Source organism: Dufourea novaeangliae, unplaced genomic scaffold, assembly GCF_001272555.1.
Source record: "Dufourea novaeangliae isolate 0120121106 unplaced genomic scaffold, ASM127255v1 scaffold109, whole genome shotgun sequence".
Lineage (NCBI taxonomy): Eukaryota > Metazoa > Arthropoda > Insecta > Hymenoptera > Halictidae > Dufourea > Dufourea novaeangliae.
The window spans coordinates 1,345,614-1,365,572 of NW_015373997.1; the positions used below are offsets into that span (position 1 = coordinate 1,345,614).

At 38.5% G+C, this 19,959-nt stretch overlaps 1 protein-coding gene across 1 annotated transcript in view; it reads left to right on the top strand.

Annotated features, from left to right (window-relative positions):
* The window catches only part of LOC107188064 (organic cation transporter protein-like), a 67,656-nt gene that overhangs the window by 46,820 nt on the left and 877 nt on the right, over positions 1-19,959 (top strand). Inside the window, exons 2-9 of the mRNA XM_015576304.1 lie at positions 9,098-9,356; positions 12,207-12,417; positions 13,855-14,113; positions 14,931-15,123; positions 15,996-16,214; positions 17,774-17,988; positions 18,766-18,941; positions 19,718-19,890. Coding sequence (XP_015431790.1) covers positions 9,109-9,356; positions 12,207-12,417; positions 13,855-14,113; positions 14,931-15,123; positions 15,996-16,214; positions 17,774-17,988; positions 18,766-18,941; positions 19,718-19,890 — 1,694 coding nt within the window. The 5' untranslated portion in view covers positions 9,098-9,108. The remainder of the gene's footprint in view (positions 1-9,097; positions 9,357-12,206; positions 12,418-13,854; positions 14,114-14,930; positions 15,124-15,995; positions 16,215-17,773; positions 17,989-18,765; positions 18,942-19,717; positions 19,891-19,959) is intronic.

The window sequence follows — 19,959 nt, forward strand, 5'->3', positions numbered from 1 at the left end:
ACGCGTGTTCCTACCGATAATCGACATCCACCACACAGCGTCGACCATATTTCTTTTCTATTACACGTTCGTTCGATCTCACAGAATGTGCGTTGGATGCAAATTGGAACAGTAGATCGAAGGTTCTTAAGAATCCTGTCAATTCCTATTTTACAATTCGTGTTTGAGCAGTACATATAGTTGGTTTTCCTTTCACTTCGATTCCATATTCTCGTGATTTCGAGGATCCTCGATCGAAAACGATTCTACAAGCAGTGAAGTTAATTGTATTATGATACCGCGGCACCTGAAGGTTACGGTGCAAAAATAGCCACAGTTGTAACTCAATCAGCATCGATAAATAAGAATTATCTCGTGTCTCATTTTATTAGTGTTACCTCCGTTATTAAGATAATACTATCAGAGCTTCTCACGACGGAGAGTCTTACGGATGTTCTAGAACACAGTCACACCTGAATTTACTATTACATCCTAGGGGAAGGTTGCCGAATTTCGATCATCTCCTAAGTTGGACCACTACTGTAACTTATCATGTGTAACGAATTTTTAACCTATGATAGACAATATGTGTATGATAGTGGTGATTCCATTAACTAACATAATATATGTATAATCATCGCACATTTTCTCTCATACGGTGCGAATTGCTTACGTATGTCGAGTTACAGTAGTGGTCCAACCTAAACCACGGTCCGAATTTGGCAATCTTTCCGACGTCAAACACAGAACACACACGTATATCTCGCGAAAAAGAAGACAATAAACCGTGGCGACGGTTTATCAAATTTATTGCCGCGATTCGAGTCTCATTCCGAAAATCAAGGCTAATCTGAATTTACGACCACGAGTGTAATTCCCAACGAGGAAGTTATCTGAACGCCATCGAACGTGCCTCGACTTCCGGCTTCTAACTTCGGATAATCACCAGAGAGGATCGATCACTGTCCTTCGTCCGTGTAACTCACAGGTTACACGGATATCTGGGGTTGTGCGTTCTGGGTATTTTATTTTCGTCACTTTCAATCCAATATGGTAGGATTCGAAGATTCCACACACGACTACACATGGACATTTTGATAATAATTTACCCAAAGGGGCGGTTGAAGAAAAAAAAAACTTTGGAAAGGGGGTAGTGAGCTGAAAAAGCTTGGGAAACAATGTGAAGAGATGCACAATATATGCAATAAAAAAATTAATATTTAAAGTTCATAATGATGCCCTTAGATACTACAGCTTGTCACTGTGTATTATTCGAATAAAATTGTGCCCAACTCTGCTATGGTGTAACCGTTGCAACATTTTCCCTGTCAGAATCGAAATATACAATGTCCTTCACCAAATCTCTATCTTCGAACGTCCCCCCTACCTTCCATAGAAGACAAGGTATTCGTGTATCGCCGATAATTATCAAAATTTACGCGTCTCGCTTCTATTATATAAGAGACAAAGCTTGTTCACGGCGAATGCTCGTCTGATATATAATTCTCTTTTCTTCAAGGGTATCAAGTTTCTACAGAGCGTATCTTTGCTCGACGGAATTTCCGAGTCTCCGTATCCGAGCGTCTCTAATGGGATTCCATTACTCATCGCACGCGCGATCGATCGAAGGGGGTTGCTTTGTTTACGGGATTCGAAAGCTATTAATCGGTGGTGATCCGTGGAACTGGGTCAGTCTTGTTTGGTGCAGAAATCACCGAATCACTTGTTGATCCGTCTCGTTGCGCCGGTTGTCGAGTAGAATTCGAGGCTTGACCCCTCTGATTGGCCAATTGGATAGTCCCTTAAATGGAACAGTTTCGGAATATATGATTTTACCGAATTTGATACTGGTTACTAGGGTAAACGAACCAATGAACGAACACTTACGAGATTTTGTAACTATTGAAGTCGAATTTTAAATGATAATAATATTAGTAAATATTTGGCACATGAACATTAGATTTTTAAGTATCTGTACCTCTTTTTAACTTATATTGAATCCACTCTACGTATATAATGATACACTCGTTACATTTATATTTTAACACTTCAACCAAATCCATTAAAAATCGACAGATTTCGACAATTATTGAAATCCTAAAGATGCTTTTGTTGGAATTTATGTTGATTTTTAATATATTACACATTTTAAATTGTCCTATATTCTATTAAGTATGGTATTATGTATTATCCATGTATACATCCATATATTATACAATTTAGTCTAACATACATTCACTAATTCGTCGAACATACGCAAGTAGTTCCAGTGTTAAAGAGACGTCTGACTATGGTGTCTTGATTCACTAGCTGGAAGCACTTTTCTGTTTGGTTGTTCACTCTTTTGGATCAAAGACCTGGCTTGCTGGTAAAGAGACAATCCGTCGAATAAAGTCTTTTGTTAGAACACAAAGGAATCGAATTTTTCTAAAACGTTGGGAACGATTATTAATAGACAATTAAATAATAATCGTAGAATCGCTGCGCGGAAAGAGTAGCTGCAACGTTCGATTGTCTTGAAAGTTGTAATCATCTCAACGTTATTAAGTCGAGTGTCGGTGTTCGTCTTGTTACTTAACAACTTTGTCATTATTTCCTCGTATGAATAAGAAACGACTCGATAACACAGACCAAGTATTAAGTGTTAACCTTAGTCGCAAGCAATTATTCGTAAATATTTTCTTCTGTCAATTAACGAAAAAGCCAATTGCTTCGATAATAGCGATAATAAGCGAACAATCGCACGTTTCATTGAATAATTACAGTCGAAATCAGACTCCACCCCGTTGGTTGCGTAACAAATATTTCATCGAGACAATCAAGAGTTCAAACGATCTAAAAACTCGTGGCTATTATTATTAATGTGACTACTCGCGATTGATGATCCTTTCTACAATTTAAATCGTTTGGATCCGTGTATACGATTATATGTAATTGAACAGAATCATTCTTCATCAAGAGAGAAAATTTATTAACAACATATGCAAGAAATTTATTAATAATTAAATAAGTAAAGTTATTTTTATAGTCCATTGAGTTTTATTACAATTTAACTCTCCATCGATTGAAAAAAAACCAGAAACGCACTAAATTTCGATTCTTTATTAAACTCCGCAGGTTTGCAGGGGATATCGATAGAAGCATCGTGCAAGTTTTCGTTTTTGCTGATATTCGGTTCGTCAGGGTGAAACCACCCCTTAAACGTTAACGTGTGTTTTCCTAGTTTCATGTACATCCTGAAAACTTTAGTAGACATAAAAAGAATATTAAGAGAGAAATTTGAATGGCTTCTTATTCCCTATAAAACTGTGCAATGACTTTGTTAAAAATTTGTTTATTTACTTATTTAAACACCAAATGTTTAACAGTTTCATTGAGCAGATTTATAGACCATAAGTAGCCATTAAATTTCCATTCTAACAGTTTTTTCATATCCACTATAGTTTTCAGGATACACAAGAAAAGAGGTAACACACATTAACATTTAACCCCTTGCCTTACAATTTTTTTGACGACTGCAGTCTCCAGAAATACTACATTCCATCCAAGAAGTATTATTTCATTATAACAATCGGACTTTCCACGTTTACTTGTTTTATGTTTTATTCGTTATTCGAAACCTTTTATCTAGATAATGATTTTGTCCATCCCTATCTTTCGCCCCCACCTATCATTAGCTACCTCCAAAGACAAGCGAACTCATTATCTAGCTAAAGAGTTTCGAATAACGAATAAAGAATAAGAATGTACTCAATCATTTTCAATTGTTTAATAAAACAATACTTCTTCCTAAACGAGTCAACATTTGACAAAAAATTATTTAATATTATCAAGTACCTATACAATGCTCAGAATGATGCCCTTAGATGCTGCAGCTTACCCTATATATTCTACGAATAAAATGGTGCCAAACTCTGGTTACATTTCCTCTGCATCTAACATTATCTCGTCTTGTATCGTCCAGCAACGATTTCATTCGTCCCAAGGCGAACGACCAACGACATCCTGTAGTTTCAGGATACAAAAAACAACCGAACGAAATTGCGTTAACACCGATAAGTTTATTCTGGGAGCCCGTAATCATGATCGTGGCCGCGAACCGATCGATATTATCGTCGGACGCTGGCCCCCGAGTGCACTCACCTCGACGTCCACCGAACCAGTGTATCTTTCGTGACGCGAGACCGGCGAAACAAAACGAATGAATCGAGATAGGAACGTGCACGTCACTCGAAAAGCTGCGCATACGAACGAGCGAGCGCCGCCACGGAATCCCCCGTACCGTGAGTTCTCCAGTGACGTCACGCGGACGCACCGCTGGGGCCCCAAAGGCATCGTCCAATGGCGGCGCTCTGCGCCCGCTGGTGGGGCTCCTGCTTTCGTCTGCGGTTCGCTATAAAGCCCCACTAATTGCCCAAGCCGCGAACAGTCGGTGCGTGCCCCTTTTTAAACGACGATGTAGCGCGCGGTCCCGAAAAAAATATATATTCCGGGGATCTCGTGGACTCGTCGACGGAAGATCAGTGTCACGAACGTGGATCGAGCGCACGTGCTCTGCGTGTATCAGAACCATCGAGATTCTGTCTTTATTTATTATCGTCGGAGTAGAAGTCACCTGAAAGAAGAATCTCGCCGGAGGATCTAGAGACGTAAATATTTGGCTTTGCTCGTCGATCTTCCGAATTTTTTTTCCCGGTGACGAATTGTGCGTGATACAGGGGGACATTTACGAAAAGGTAAATCCCAAGGATATTAAAGGTGTCAGAGACGTATTTCTCTTCTTCCAATCTTCGTACGTATCTTCACGATCCCCCTTCTCTGTGGTAACACGATTCAAGGTATACTCGATAAAGGAATACCTGTCGATGGAAAAGTCGAGGATTCGTTGGTAATCGTAGCAGCAAATCGGTGATCGATGGCTCGGTAAAAGGCGAGACCACGATACTGAAAACAATCGCCCAGCCGATTTCATTCGGCGATCGTGGTTGGAACTGAGTGAGTGAGTCATTTAGCTGTCGAGTTTCTTTTGTTCGAACACGGAATCGATTTTTGTGAAACGTTGTGCCCTGTTATTTCTCTATCCGATTCTGTACGGGGTTCTCGCGACCGTTGAAGGACAAACGGGTGAAAAACTGAAGCAGAGGAACGATCCAGGTAATGATAATGATGATCGGTGGTGATCTATCTTACGCGCCCAATGACAGGTTTTATTGCGTGTCGTTTACAAGACTGACAACGAATGTCAACGGTGATGTCGCTTTCCCTCGTGATCGAGATATCGTCGCAGAGAAATCGTATGCAAAATCATGCAACTGTGATACGATAGTGCCACTTTAATTATTGGCTCTTCGGGATTAGAGCCGATCGGGGAGACGAGTTTTGTGTAACCAGTTGCTGGACGCAGTCGTCACCGGCGTGTTTATACATATTCTATGTCTACGGGTTTCTCGTAGACGTGATGGAAGTAAAATAATAATTCGACCAGTTCGTGACGTCGCTCGAGAATGTCATTTTTTATCCTGGCTGATGGAAGCGTAGATTTTGCGGTTGATCGAACGATAAACATGAACTTCGGTGACAGGTGATCAGTAGACTGAGGATTTTCTGAATTTATAGTGTACACCATCGTTTAGATTTCAGTGTGATAAGTAGACTTGCGTATAGATTTATGCATTTGTATCTTCTTTTAACTTGGGAAATGCAGTAAAATAAAGGTTTTAGTAAAGTTCAATATCATAATATTATGTGTCACTATTAACGCAATAAAGATTCTAGCAGAGAATTCAGAATTCTGCTCTATTTGAATTTTTAGATATTTCTATCTGAAATTGTAAATTTGCATAAACTTCCGCAGTTTAGTGTAATAAGAGCATTAAGGGGTCATTTTACTTTGACGGCCGAAACAGTTAAGCCATGTTTAGTGACTTTTTCCGCAGTGAATAGAATATGTAATCAAATGCAACTTGTTAGTGTTTATTGAGCTATTTATAAATAATATTAAACAATTGGAAAAATAATTTATCTTTTATTTCAAGTTTTTTCTTAGCACGGAAGTGACATCTCAAAATTTAGACACCTTTTTTCTGAGATGTCACTTTCACTCTGAATGTCAAATATTAATTCCAGTAAAATAGAATTACATTTCGAATTAAAGAAAACGAATAATATTCAGGGTTATTAAATCCATTTTGAAATCATCAAGGAGTCTTAAGGCATGGAGTTAATGAAGTTCGATCAGGTTTTAATTTCACTTCGAACATGACGGAATTGTTCCCATTATGCACTATGTTTGCATAAGTTATCCACAGTCTAATGGCAACAAGATCATCCACTCTCGATTCAGACTCCGGTGACATCTTCAGAGTTGAATATTTGTGTCTGATACAGATTTCTATCAGGTTATATCGGAAGTCGTTGCGTATTTTTCTATAATATAGTTCCTTATTGCAGTCATCTTCGAATCATCGAACAATTGCTCGAGAAGCTTATAACTCGTTAGCAGGGGATGTATCGAGTCAAATGGATCGTTTCTCAATTAAAAATCTTCGTTTCAGTTAGAAAAGTTGAAACTTTGCAGTTCAAGTATACAACATTTATTACGCGACAATCTAATATATTTGTTTATTTTCCGATTTTCATCGAATGAATAAAACTGTAATTGAAATGAAAATTAAATTAAAGTAGAATTTCGCGTTTTTGACCACGGTGTCAAAGTTATTCGATGAGTATCACGGACACCATTTCCGCCAGAGAGATGCATCGCAGAGAAATGCACCTTAGTGAAGCCTTCTCTTTCGTCGCACGTGCGTCTTGATGGGAGTACTTGGAACGTCTGCTTTATGCAAATACTCACCCAGCTCATAGAATACATGAGTTATGTCATGGTTTCGTCGTTTCCTGTTCTTCCATCATTAATTCTACAATTTTTTTTTTCTATCCAAATCGCGTGACGAATTACACACATGTGCAACGAACACTAATATCTCTTCTAATGAATACATTTACGGGTCTATTAAGGCGGGAACAACCTTGCGTTCGATTTCTTTCGCTAAGAACTGTCCCTCCAGACGACACGTTTCTCTCGAAACCATCGATCGATTTTAATACTCATCGAAAATCCTTCTAATCGACCATTCTTACATCGTTTTTTCTTTATGTCCTGTCGTTCGAATTTGCCACGTTACTTTTGTTATGAACATTGAGATTCTAATTTTGCGAATGAATAATTGATCGATGTCGACGAAATTCTGTGTGGTTGTGTATCGATGGTAAGAACGAGCGTGCAAAAGAGATTTCTCTTTGGAAATAGAAAAAGAGAGTCTCGCGGAGGACGAAGGGGTGAGGAGGTGCTTAATTAGCGTCGAATTAGAAACTCAATTATTAGTCATTAACGGCGACTTTTATGTAGTATAACGTTCTCGAATACGAAAAATTATACCGTTGTTGGTCCGTGTTTCTCTTCTCCGCTCACGGTTGATCGAGTTTTGAACGCCTCGAGAGTTTCTCATAATTACTATGCCCAATAACGCTCGAACAAGTCAATCGCGAATTGAGGTGATTAAACGATTCATCTGAACATAATTCTTTATCCGGCGAATCTAGATCCTGTTATCTTGAATTTCTTAGGTGGATTATTTACAGAATTAACAGCAATTGATTCGTTGATGTGATCTCGAGCGCGGTTAAAAATCGAATATATTCCGAGGAAGACATGGGAATGGAGTTTCAAAGCCTTGAAATAGGACTACCGGGAAGAGACCGCCTTGAAAAATATCTCTCCGAATGGCAAACCTGATATCAGACGTTGTAGTCATCTGAAACACAAAATTCAAAGTTATTCTTAATCTTTAAACTCGTGGCCATCATTCGAATTAGGTTTTTGCAAACGTCTGCAAAATTCACGTTTTACAGTCAACAAAATTTTGTTATTTTTCAATATTTTTTTATTATCCTACTCCAGGGATAGCCTAATTTATTTATCCTAACTGGTTTTCAAATGATACTACTAGTTTATATTGTTCTATGTAACATCTACTAACTTAGATAGTCTAAGTGTCTTACTAAGTTGTGTCAATCATTTAAAACACATATTACCAGACACCATCACACCATCTTTCCAACAAGCTCCACGATATTAATTTACCGAAGAGCAGATATTAATAGCGAACTTATCACGAGTACGCCGCATCACTTATTTTTCCCGGTGTTTGAATATGCTAGTTAGGACAATTAAGCTGAGGAAGACAGTATAGGTGTCCTTAACGTCCATTTATTTTCAACTGACCAAAGAACAATGCGACATTCTATCCACGTCTGTTCTACCAGGCATTCCTTTCTCTTCACTATTTGTCTTATCTTGAAACACACGGTGACATAACTTTTCCATAAAAATACAAAGTCTCTCCTCTTCTATTAAAGTCTCTTCCTCTCAGTGTGTACTCATCGACAGTCCTCGATCGTAATCATCGGTATTTCGGTCACCATCCGAAGGAAAGTTTCATTGTTCCATAGAAATTATCGCGTAATTAAGTTTTCATTTTCTCAGAACGGTTACAGACCACGCAGGCAGATAAGCATGTAAATGATCAAGGCTTGAAAACTATTACGATATTGATGTAGGTTCTTGAAACAATTATTCAGAATTTTTATTCTGAATAACTTATGAAGAATCTAAACTTCAGACAATATCAGTTTCAGTTATTGTTTCTATATCAGCTCTCATATCATCTCTGAAATTTCGGAGTTTGTTTTCTGTTAAATTATACTTTTGTTTGTTTGTTTTAAATAATTGTTATATTTATTTTTGTAAACCGATGTGTACGCTTTCTTTAATTAATCCCAAAATGCTACCAAACACAAATTTTTCATTGGTATGAAATAATTATAAGAATTCGTCAAAAAACATGGCGACTTTATAAAAATATATATTAAATTGAGGTTCTTCATGACAGTTATGTAGAATAAAGCTTCTTCATAACTGTTTCAATCGGAACCTTTAAATAACAGTTTAAAACAGTTATTCTCGAAACCGTTTCAAGCCCTGCTCACGATCAAAGCGCACCCCTAAACCGATTCGGACAATCGCAGTTTCCGATCGACTAATCAGGTCCATTTTCAGAATTCTAAATAATGACTGTCATGGTGGAATCCGTGAAAATCGAGGAGGGCGAACGTCCGAAGATCACGGCCTTCGACGACATCCTACCGTACGTTGGCGAGGCCAGCCGCTACCAATGGTTCCTCTTCGTCCTGCTGTTGCCCTTCACATTCGTCTACGCGTTCCTCTACTTCACGCAGTTCTTCATCACCCTGCTGCCCGCCGAGCACTGGTGCACCGTGCCGGACCTCGAAGGTTGGAACCTCACGGATCATGAAAAGTGAGTTGAACGATCGAAAGAAATCAGAAAATTGAATACACAGAATGTTAATTTTAACTCGAGCAGCTGAATTATTTCTGCTACTATTGATAGTACATGATTTTAAGGCGTGCATCTGATGGTGATAAAATCTTTTTTACTTCTTATTACGTTTATTTACTTCTGCATTCTTCAAGCTGAAGCTCATTTTTCGCCTTCAAGGTCACTTCAAGGTCATGGTGTGTAGGTCGTTTAAATCATCTTGACGCCGACTACCACATCGCGTTATAAATTGTGTAATCTGCAAAAAAAATACGATGACCTTGAAAAACCCTTTAAAGTGACCTTCGCAGGATTTTTTACCACCATCATATTCACGCCTTAAAACCATGTACATTCGATGTAGTAATTTTTTCTTACTTTCAATAGTAGCGAAAATAATTTAGGTGTTCGAGTTAAAATTAACACACAGTGTAAGCTAATTTTTCACGGGAAAAACGTCGAGAAAAATCTGAACAAAAATCTGGGGCAATACTTATGATCATATATTATAATCGTGTAGAACGAACCAGCCGATAATCGAGAGACGATATTCGAGTGTATTCGGCAAATCTGTGAAAAAATCGTTTAAACAAAGCTAGCGGTACCACTAAAATCAATATATCGGTTATAAAAGCGAGAGCACGTTTTCGTGTCCTACGTAACAATTATCGTCTAGCTTCAGGAAATGGAAGAAACGAATCGGTCGTGGCGCCGTAAAATTGTGTTAATCGGACGCGTTACAGTCTCGTCACCGCACGACACACGTTTTAGCAATTTCTCCACGACACTGTGTGCACACGCCAGCCGCGACACCAAGAGACCAGGAAAAACTGTCTCGTACTTTCCACTGAATCACGCTCCGCGAAGAATACACCGAGAACGGTAGTTTCAATAGGCCGAGACTTCGATGGAAACCTGTTTGGTCGACGACCTCCGGGCAGATTCTACAGTTCTGCGAACGAAACGGCCAGGAAATTCTTTCTCCTTATCGTTCGAAGGTTTCCTTCCAATAATTTGCAAATACTGACAATCTCGACAACCACAGCAATTTGGTTGGCCATGCAAACTGCTCCACAAAAATCTATTATGTTTCTTGCACGTGAAATAATCGTTTTTATTACCAACACTTGATATTCTATTGAACATTATACGAATTTTATTAGATAAGGTAAGATTGAATAGAGTCTATATACATATACATGTTTTGTCGTTGTAATCAAGGTGTTGCGTTCATTTTATAATAATAATGTAAATTTATTTACGGGAAGTCCCTCCTTTTACGTGAGTACACTGCTGATGTTTATACAAAATCACAATTTTAGGCATTCATTTTTACATATAAAAATTATGCATCAAATCTTTTAATTACAAATCGAGACACCTCGATCCTATTTTCTAACGATTTGTGGTTCTTGCGATTTGTTGGATAACTCGAAGGAAAATCTTGTCGAACCAACTTAATTATTGTTGAATGAAATTTTCGTTATCTCACGATTAGGGCCAGGAAAACTGTCTTTCCGTTCCAATACGATGCAGAAATATTCGCGACTGGGATAGTTTCTCGGATCGTAGCTTCGACGAAAACCTGTTTGGTCGACGACCTCCAGCAGATTCTTAACTTCGTCGAACCGACATTGACCAAGAAATTCTTTCTCGTTACAACCGTATTTCTAAAATAACCGTGTTACGAAATCGTCGCTAATTAAATCTCAATATATACGCGTCAATTAGCATGTCTGTTCCCACGATTTCGTTTCTCACTTTTACCTTTCATTTGAAATTCGTTTCTGGAGAATTTTTTTTATTTGGACACGTTCATTATGTTATCGAACGGAAAGAAACTGAAATCTTGATTTGATTAAAACTAGAAATATCTAATTAAATAAAACTTGCACAGTAGCACAACCAAATCCGTCAAAATGACAGATTTCAAATTCCTTATTTTACAATTACTAAAATCATGAAGATGCTTTCGTCGGTATGCATGTTGACTTTCAATTTCTTATACTTTTTACATTATACATGTAGGTTTTGTACTATGTTATATTGTATTACATGGCGTTAGTATTTCTGTACTCAATGTGATTTCTGGTGTTATTGTCTAGTCCTATATCTTTCTTCGTAGATCGAATTTTGGTTCGATTTGTCGCGGACATGGTTGCACGGAATCCTCCGTCGCAAAAATCCTTCACTTTCGATTTTTCATTCCTTTTCTGTCTCCGCGATCTGTTATTCCTTTTGGTTTCCTGTTTGAATCGTTCGAGATGGACGACGCACCCGGCACTTTTTTTATCAAGATTATTCCTTCCTTGTACAGGTCTCTTAAAAACGTATACTTGATACCAAAAAAATACATATACTTGTATATTTATTACATATTTTATACAGGGTGTCATATAACTGGTGGTACAACCAGGAGTCGGTGATTCTACGTGAAAAAATAAATCGAAAATATACAATAAAATGTTCCCATTTCAGACTTCGTTTTCGAGAAAATCGACTTTGAAAATTAATCTGAAACGCATGTATTCGCCATTAATAAGTAGAAATGAAACGCAATGAACAGACAGGTTATCCAAGTCCTATTCAATTGCTCGCGTATCCAGTAGATTTTCAAAGTTGATTTTCTCAGAAATGAAGTCTCAAATGATCAAATTTTTTTCTATATTCTCGATCTATTTTTTTTTCTCCATTTTAAGCATCGTCCGAGGAAAAAGAAATTTTTTTACGGTCGTAAATCGAAGAGGTGGTAACTCGAGGAATACCTGTAATTTAATTTCATTGTCTTGAAGACGTGAATTGGATAGTGAAAATTCGATTTTTATTCAGGATCAGCTTATCGATACCTCCGGCGTCTACGGAAGAGTTAAAGGTCGAGGGCGCCACGTTGTTCTCGCGATGCAATATGTACGATGTAAACTACCAGGACATACTGGCGAACGGGGTCAGGATGGCGGATCCATCCTGGCCGATTAAACCGTGTCAAAATGGATGGTCTTTCAATCACACGATGATACCGTACAAGTCTATAGCCGTCGAGGTGAGTCGCCATAGTCGCATTCTTCGCTCGTTTATGCTACAAAGTTATGTATTTTTACAAATTATGTACAATTTATGTTGATTAGTGCTACAAAAACGTGTTAGTTAATAACGCTTTTCAACAGTTATAGTATGTTAGATAAAGTCCCCTACATTATTTCAAAAAGCTTCGATCCAATGTCATGCTTTTTATCAGCAATTATCGAAAGTAGTTACCTTCTGGCGCAATATATGTATACATTTTTCATGGTAGTCACACGAACACTGGAAATAGGTCTGGTAATTGCTTTTCGAGATAGCAGAAAACAGGTATGTAATCGTTGATGTCAAAGTGAGTTTCGAGAAATGTTGCGTATTCTCAGTCACCTGTCTAGCCAAATGTTTCGTCCGTCGTCTTTTCCACCATATGGAAAAATAATTATCAGAGCCATTTCCAAAATTTCCATAATTATACTAAACAGTGTATCTCTTTAAAAGAAAACTGTTTTTAATACTCAATAATAAAGATCATATCACGTCATTATATCGTGGAAAATTGCTGTTTCGATTTCAGTTTAGACATTTTTCGGACAATCCGTCAGATCTATTTAAATTGGAAAATTACAATGTCTCTGCCCTAAACATCATTACACTTCAATTTTACGTAACGTTTAAAATCGGCAGACATTTATGGGACAATCTAACAGTTCCGTTGAATTCTTCGTTCCACCCTCCCTCCATTCATAATCGTATACAAACGCCAGCACGATACGTCCGGAATAGTGATATATACGTCTCGCGGAAGTGGAACGTCGCTTGGCAATAATCCAGATAGCAAGACTTGCACAGCAAGTTCGGTAAATCAGCCACCAAGTGTACATCCTATCTGATAAGTGACTTGCAAATGAACGTAAACCTAGTGAACAGAAATTAACAATATACACCGTTTAAACTGTATCAGTTGACTCTGTTGGCGAAGAAGATTTATCGATGCACAGTTTTACGTCAGACTGACGAAAATTGAGTCTTCTGTATTTCGACGGTTACCGAAAACAATGGAATCCCATTTCTTGTGTATTTTTTTTCTTTTTATTAAACGACTAACAATAATCATCACCTCTGAAAATTTTTTTATACAAATATAACTAAATAGGTGTTACTAGTGTTCGGTATAATGAATTTAGAAAACTTATAGCACTTGTTTCGTTTTTTTCACTTGGTGGATGCAACAGGGCCGCCCATACTAGCGGTCGCTTAATTATTTTAAGTAGTGTATTATACAAGACGATACGAACGAAGAGTTCAATCAGTAGAGTACTTTGCTATTAATTTTCCCCTGTGCCAAATATTGTATTTGCAAGCCTTACCTGGCACACGGTGGTGGTTCAATTCACTCAAGGGCCAAGTGGTCGAAGGCTTTGCCAGAACTGGACCAAACGTGGATTTTTGTTTCTTTCAGTTGGAATGGGTCTGTGATGACGCTTACCTGGGCTCCGCGGCCCAATCGGCGTTCTTCGTGGGCAGCATCTTTGGCGGTTTGGTGTTCGGTTACATAGCCGATCATTATGGCAGAATTCCAGCGCTGGTCGCCTGCAACACTGTCGGTTTCGTTGCGTCCGTGGCCACCGCGTTCTGCAAGAGCTTCTGGAGCTTCTGCTTCGCGAGAATGATCGTCGGCACGTCGTTCGACAACTGCTTCAACGTTCTTTTCATTATCGGTAAGCAGTCGTGACAAAAAGATGTTCGTCAAAAGGAATCTCGAAACCGTACAATAACTTAGTGATTTAAAAGTTTCCATTCATTCGGGCAATTATGAAAGCGCGTTTAATATTATAACTACACTGAGGTTAACACTAAAACTACTGACGAATAACGTGTACCTTTTTTATCAGATCGATAAAAACGATCGTTTTCTCAAGATACAAAAATTAACTGAATAATTAATTTCTTTATTTATATACTGCAATAGAAGCTACGAAAAACTTTAAAAAATGCACTGTTATAACATTAGTAGACGCCATTTTCTAGTTTTCAGTCAGCAAAGTGACAAGTGTCTGTTTAATCTCTCTACGTCTGAATTGGTCCGCGATAAATCTAATTGGAAACGTTAACAAAATTTTCATCGATCAAGTATATACATAAATAAGTTAATCTACTTACCGAAGAATTATAAACGAGTTTTCAGTTGCAAAATAAATGCCTAACAGTTATCAGGTGCCAAAATGGCGGCATGGCAATTATGGAAAAGACATTGTAGAAACGATATATAGAAAACTTACCTTCCGTAATCGTAATTAATGCTTGACGATCGGTCAGATAGCTCGAAGAATTCCGTACTGCTGACATTTCGCGTAGACAAGTAGATAACGGAAAGGTTATGTTCGCGACGCGATCATATGTGGCCGGTCACAAGGAAACAAATATGGCGACAGGTTTCATAAAACAAACGATTACATGCTTATTTATAGACGTAGGGTATCATGCTGGATGTAATAAAAAAAAAGATCAACGTGTCGTGAATGTGTACGTTTCCAGTGATCGAGTACGTTGGCCCGAAATACCGGACGCTCGTCGCGAACATGTCGTTCGGGCTTTATTTCGCGGCAGCCTCGAGTCTTCTGCCGTGGATCGCCTATTGGATCGCCGATTGGCGAATTCTGAGCATCGTGACAGCCTGTCCTATGGTGGTCGCCTTCGTGGCTCCGTGGATCGTTCCTGAGAGTGCACGGTGAGTCAGCCGAAACGATACTCGAAAGAGTTCGAGCGTAACATTTATCGAAACTTTAGCTGATAAAAGATGATACCGATAAGCTACATACAGTGATTTCTCGATGAATGCGACACGAGCAGCGGCGTTATCGCCACCACTGAGGTGGGGGGTCCTGGAACTAATCAAAACAGAGCAAACAGAAGCTAAGCAGAGGCTTGGCTTTTGGCAAAAACAAATTTTATGAGGGGCTAAAATCCTTTCCGCCTTCCAATGCATGCTCCGAAGCGGATCCCAGTTCGTCGCACTCATAGAGACATTACTGTACATGTAATTCAAGACGTCGAAGATATCGAAATTCTGTGTACAAGGGTGATTAGAAATAGAACTAAACCCTTATACGGTTCACTACTTAAATAACTGTATAACATAGTGCAATCAGTAAAATTAAATTATGTAGTCTTTGGTTACATTTTCAATTTAGAGCTTAATTGGTTGATTGATCATATTATGATTGATTAATTTTATCCTTAGACTATAGTGTCTGTTACTACGACATCATTGTAAAAGTCAATTCGTATAGTTATGATCATTGTTTAAACACTATACACTGCGTGGCATAACTATAAAACTACCCTAAAATTTGCAATCCTTATGTATAGCTATTCAAATAAAAAATAACCGTTTCTTTTTCTAGGCAATATAATTTTCATTTTCTGGAGAAACATTATTCGTTAACACGATTTCAGACATGGCGAACTTGATTCGTTTTTATTTTAACCACAATACAATACGAATTGAAATTTTCAGGGTAATTTTATAATTATGCTACACAGTGTATAGTAAACGTAAGTCGTTAAAATAAAGTGTTGGCTATACATTCGTTGCTATAGTTGGTACATCACCAGCGGAAAGATCGACAAAGCCATCGGGATGCTGAAGCACTTCGCGAAGGTGAACGGTAAGGAGGTGAAGCCGGAGATCTTCGACGAGTTCGAGAAGAGCTGCAAATCGATGATCGAGAAGGACAAGTCGCACAATCAGTACACCGTTCTCCATCTCTTCAAGATGCCACGGCTCGCTCGTATCACCATCATGCTCATCATTTATTGGTGAGTTGATATTCGTACTTTGCCGTCCATTGTGTGCGATCGTTAAAATGAAACGTCCGTGTGCATTTTACGATTTCCCAATACCTTACGAATCAGCCTTTAACATCGAAATTTATAGGCAGGAAAAATTTGTCGATAGAACGCATAGGCTAATGATGCAAGGCGCGAGGAATGCAGATTCGAATCTGGTGGCTACAATTCTGATAAGCCTATAAGTTTGCCATCAATGATACTCAGTGGCATTTGGTATCTTGAATGTTATGAGAAACTATGATTTCAAGGGTGGGAAAACTCTGATTTTATTCCAATTTAATAAAACCTGATGATCCAACACTTTTGCCATCAGTGATATTCAATAGCAGTAAATATCTCTGTAACTTTATTATGATTTCAAGGGTGGGAAAATTCTGATTTTATTTCAACATAACAAATCCTGATAAACCAACACTTTTGCCATCAATGATATTCAATAAGGATAGTAATCTTCATATCTTCATTTTACGAAATTACGATCTCAAGAATTTTATGCAAATTTCATAGATCCGTTTCATATTTTCAAATGCAAATGAGAATTACCTACTACATTATTGTTACCAGCAAACTACGGATATTTATCATTTTACACTAAACTGGAGCGATTACTACGCTATAAAAGTAAAATGTTCAATGACAATTCGAATCTATTTCGAATCTACCTAGATTAATGAAAGAAAGAAATTACTGTTTCATTCCGACTTTTGGATCAAAACCTATAATAACGTGAACGCCAATGTTGACCAACTGAGCGGAGCACCAAAAGTAGCCTGTAACAAGATTAAATATTCAAGTCCCGTGACTCTCTTCAAATAGAAAATCTCGTGAATTTTATAAAGTGGAGACACCTGACGATCATTTCTCAAGTGTCATACCCTGCGATCTCAATTAAACTCGATCCTGATCGATTCTCGTGCCTCCCGGCTGTCCAACATCGCTGCGGACTAAATAGACGTATAACCCTCCAGCGAACTGTGTCGATCTCATTAGCCTGAGCGTTCCATGGAAGTAGCTAACAAGGGCAAGGGGGGTCACTCCCTCCCCCCGGACAGAAAAAAATGACTTTTGCCCTCCTTACAAGAAAAAAATTGTATTTCCCCCCCCCCCAACACTTCCCAGAATTATAAAATTTTTGCGTAATATTTAATATTACAGTATAATTTGAAACACGACTAACAGCCTCTATTAACAAAACGCATGCATTATCAACGATTTATGACTTTAAAAACGAAATAAAGTCTGTCTGCCTACGTACAGCCTTTTTCACTGTGATAGTCGATGTGTTAATATTTTTGCTCCCCCCTGAATGATAACCTGCCTACGCCTATGGTCCGTTCTTATATTATTCATGCGTTTTTATAAAAATAACGACGAAATGGCCGAAGACACGGTGGCCTACGAAATGAGGACGCTCATACGTAGTAAATCTTGTAACGCGATCGCTCACGCATGCTAAGCAGTCGGTCAGAGAGCAAGAAGATGGAAGTTCACGATTGATCGACCGTTCGATTTCGCTCGTTTTCCAGGCTGCTGATGGTATGGGTGTTCGACGGCCACGTCTGGAACATGAAACTTCTGGACCCAGACGTGTTCACGTCCTTTTCTTTGGCCTCACTCACCGAACTTCCCGCTGCCATTCTGCTCGCCCTCTTTCTGGACAGATGGGGCAGACGATGGATGGGTTTCGCTTCGATGTTCCTCTGCGGTGTTTTTTCATTCGTCGCACTCACCACGCCAGCCGGTAAGTTCTCTTTTTTTTTTTTTCGTTCTTGACTGACGGCCCTTTGACGAATTTATTCAACCATAAATATGAAAAACGACGCCCAGACGGGGAATGTCTCCTGATTCTTAACCTATCAAACACAAAATCGATCTTTCGAATCGTCTTAATACCATCGCCTTATTTCGATAATTGTTCGCTACAATCTAAAAGAAACGTTTAAGATTACCAGAATATCCTTAAAGATATCACACAGGTTCAGTTTGTTTCCGGTTGTACACTTCTTTTCATTTAATATACGTCGTCTGCTTGTGACGCATCGACTCCCAGAAACTGGCGGCCATATTGAATTTTCAAAGCTTCATCCGCCATATTGAATTTTCAAAGCTTCATCCGCCATATTGGACACACTTCATCGATCTATAGACTACAGTTTAAAATAATCCAAGCTTTTTCTTCGATATATATCACAATCGACAAAAGGTTTCCCCTTTTTCATTTCACTTTGCGAATTTTTCACAAGATAATTATGAACTTTGCTCGTTTCACGACTCGTACTGTGAAGGAAACTAGTTCAGCTTTCAAAAATCCACCGTGTTCTTGTGTAAAATGAGACTAATAAGGGACGGGTGGGTACTTGTGAACAACGAAATGAAACGAACCCGTGGTTTTCTGTTTTAATATCGCCGAGTGCGAGTCGGATGAGACCGAGGTTGCTCTATAGAGGCAGCACCGCGTGCATCGGTCGACGGAATGGAACGCAACAACGGCATTTACATATTTCTCAACTTGTTCAAGGTCCGCCGACGGTCGCTATGGCGATCATAGCTCGTCTCGGAGTCAATATCGCCGCGAACATCGGCTTCCAATACGCGGCGGAAATGCTGCCGACTGTGGTGCGAGCGCAGGGCGTCTCCTTGATCCATATCATTGGCTACCTGGCTCACATTTTGGGTCCGTACATCATTTTCCTGGTAAGCGAACCCATTCTTCAGTTATACCTCCGAAACAGCTAAGCTGAACATCGTCATTACGTCACTTGATTATACATACGTGAAATACCGATCACAATATTTGAATTCACGTGCCGATTTTTATTGAAATCAAAATGGTTCACTATACCTACCGTTACAAACCTAGTTCCTGATCACGTAAGAGTAGGTAACTATAACCGTTTTTTTAACGTATAAGTAGAAAAATTAACCAAATCCACAAGAATTGTTGTTATTCGAATCAATCTATGTTTCATCCTTAATTTGATATTAACAAAAGTACAGAAATAGTAATGAGTAAATTATAATTAAAAATTTAACTTTGAAATAAAATGTGCAAGGCAGTAATTTCTGATCACCTAAATCATATATCTGTATCTCACTCGGAGCTATAAAATATTACGGATAAAATTCAAAATCGTTAGTAATTATTCAATTGATAGGATACTTTTTTTTAGGGAGGAAGGTATTCCTTAGTGAATATTTACTCACAATAGTGCCCATTATATTTACCGGAGTTATATTTGATTTAAAAAGAATCTGAACGTTCATATCTGTGCCAGACACATGAGTTCCTCAAGATGTTAAATTGATGACGAATTTTATGGTGTACTTACATTACATATGAAAATTTATGCTTCGAATAGAATGATTCTTGCGAATGAATGAAAGAAACGTTCGATATTAAAATTTTCACGTTCAATATCGCGGCACTGAAATCGTACGAGAAGGTTTTAACCAGTTTCTCTTTTTCTTAGGCTGATATCGATGCGGCTCTACCGCTAGTCACCCTCGGTATGCTGTCCTTCATTCACGCTTTCTTGACTCTTGGCTTACCAGAGACCCTAAACCAGGATTTACCAGAGACCCTTCAAGAAGGCAACGATTTCGGCAGGGACCAGAGCTTCTGGTGGATCCCCTGCATATCCTCGTGAGTACAACTTTTTCTTTTATTCCATCCCTCCAAAACCGTTGGAATACTTCCAACCGATTACTCGAC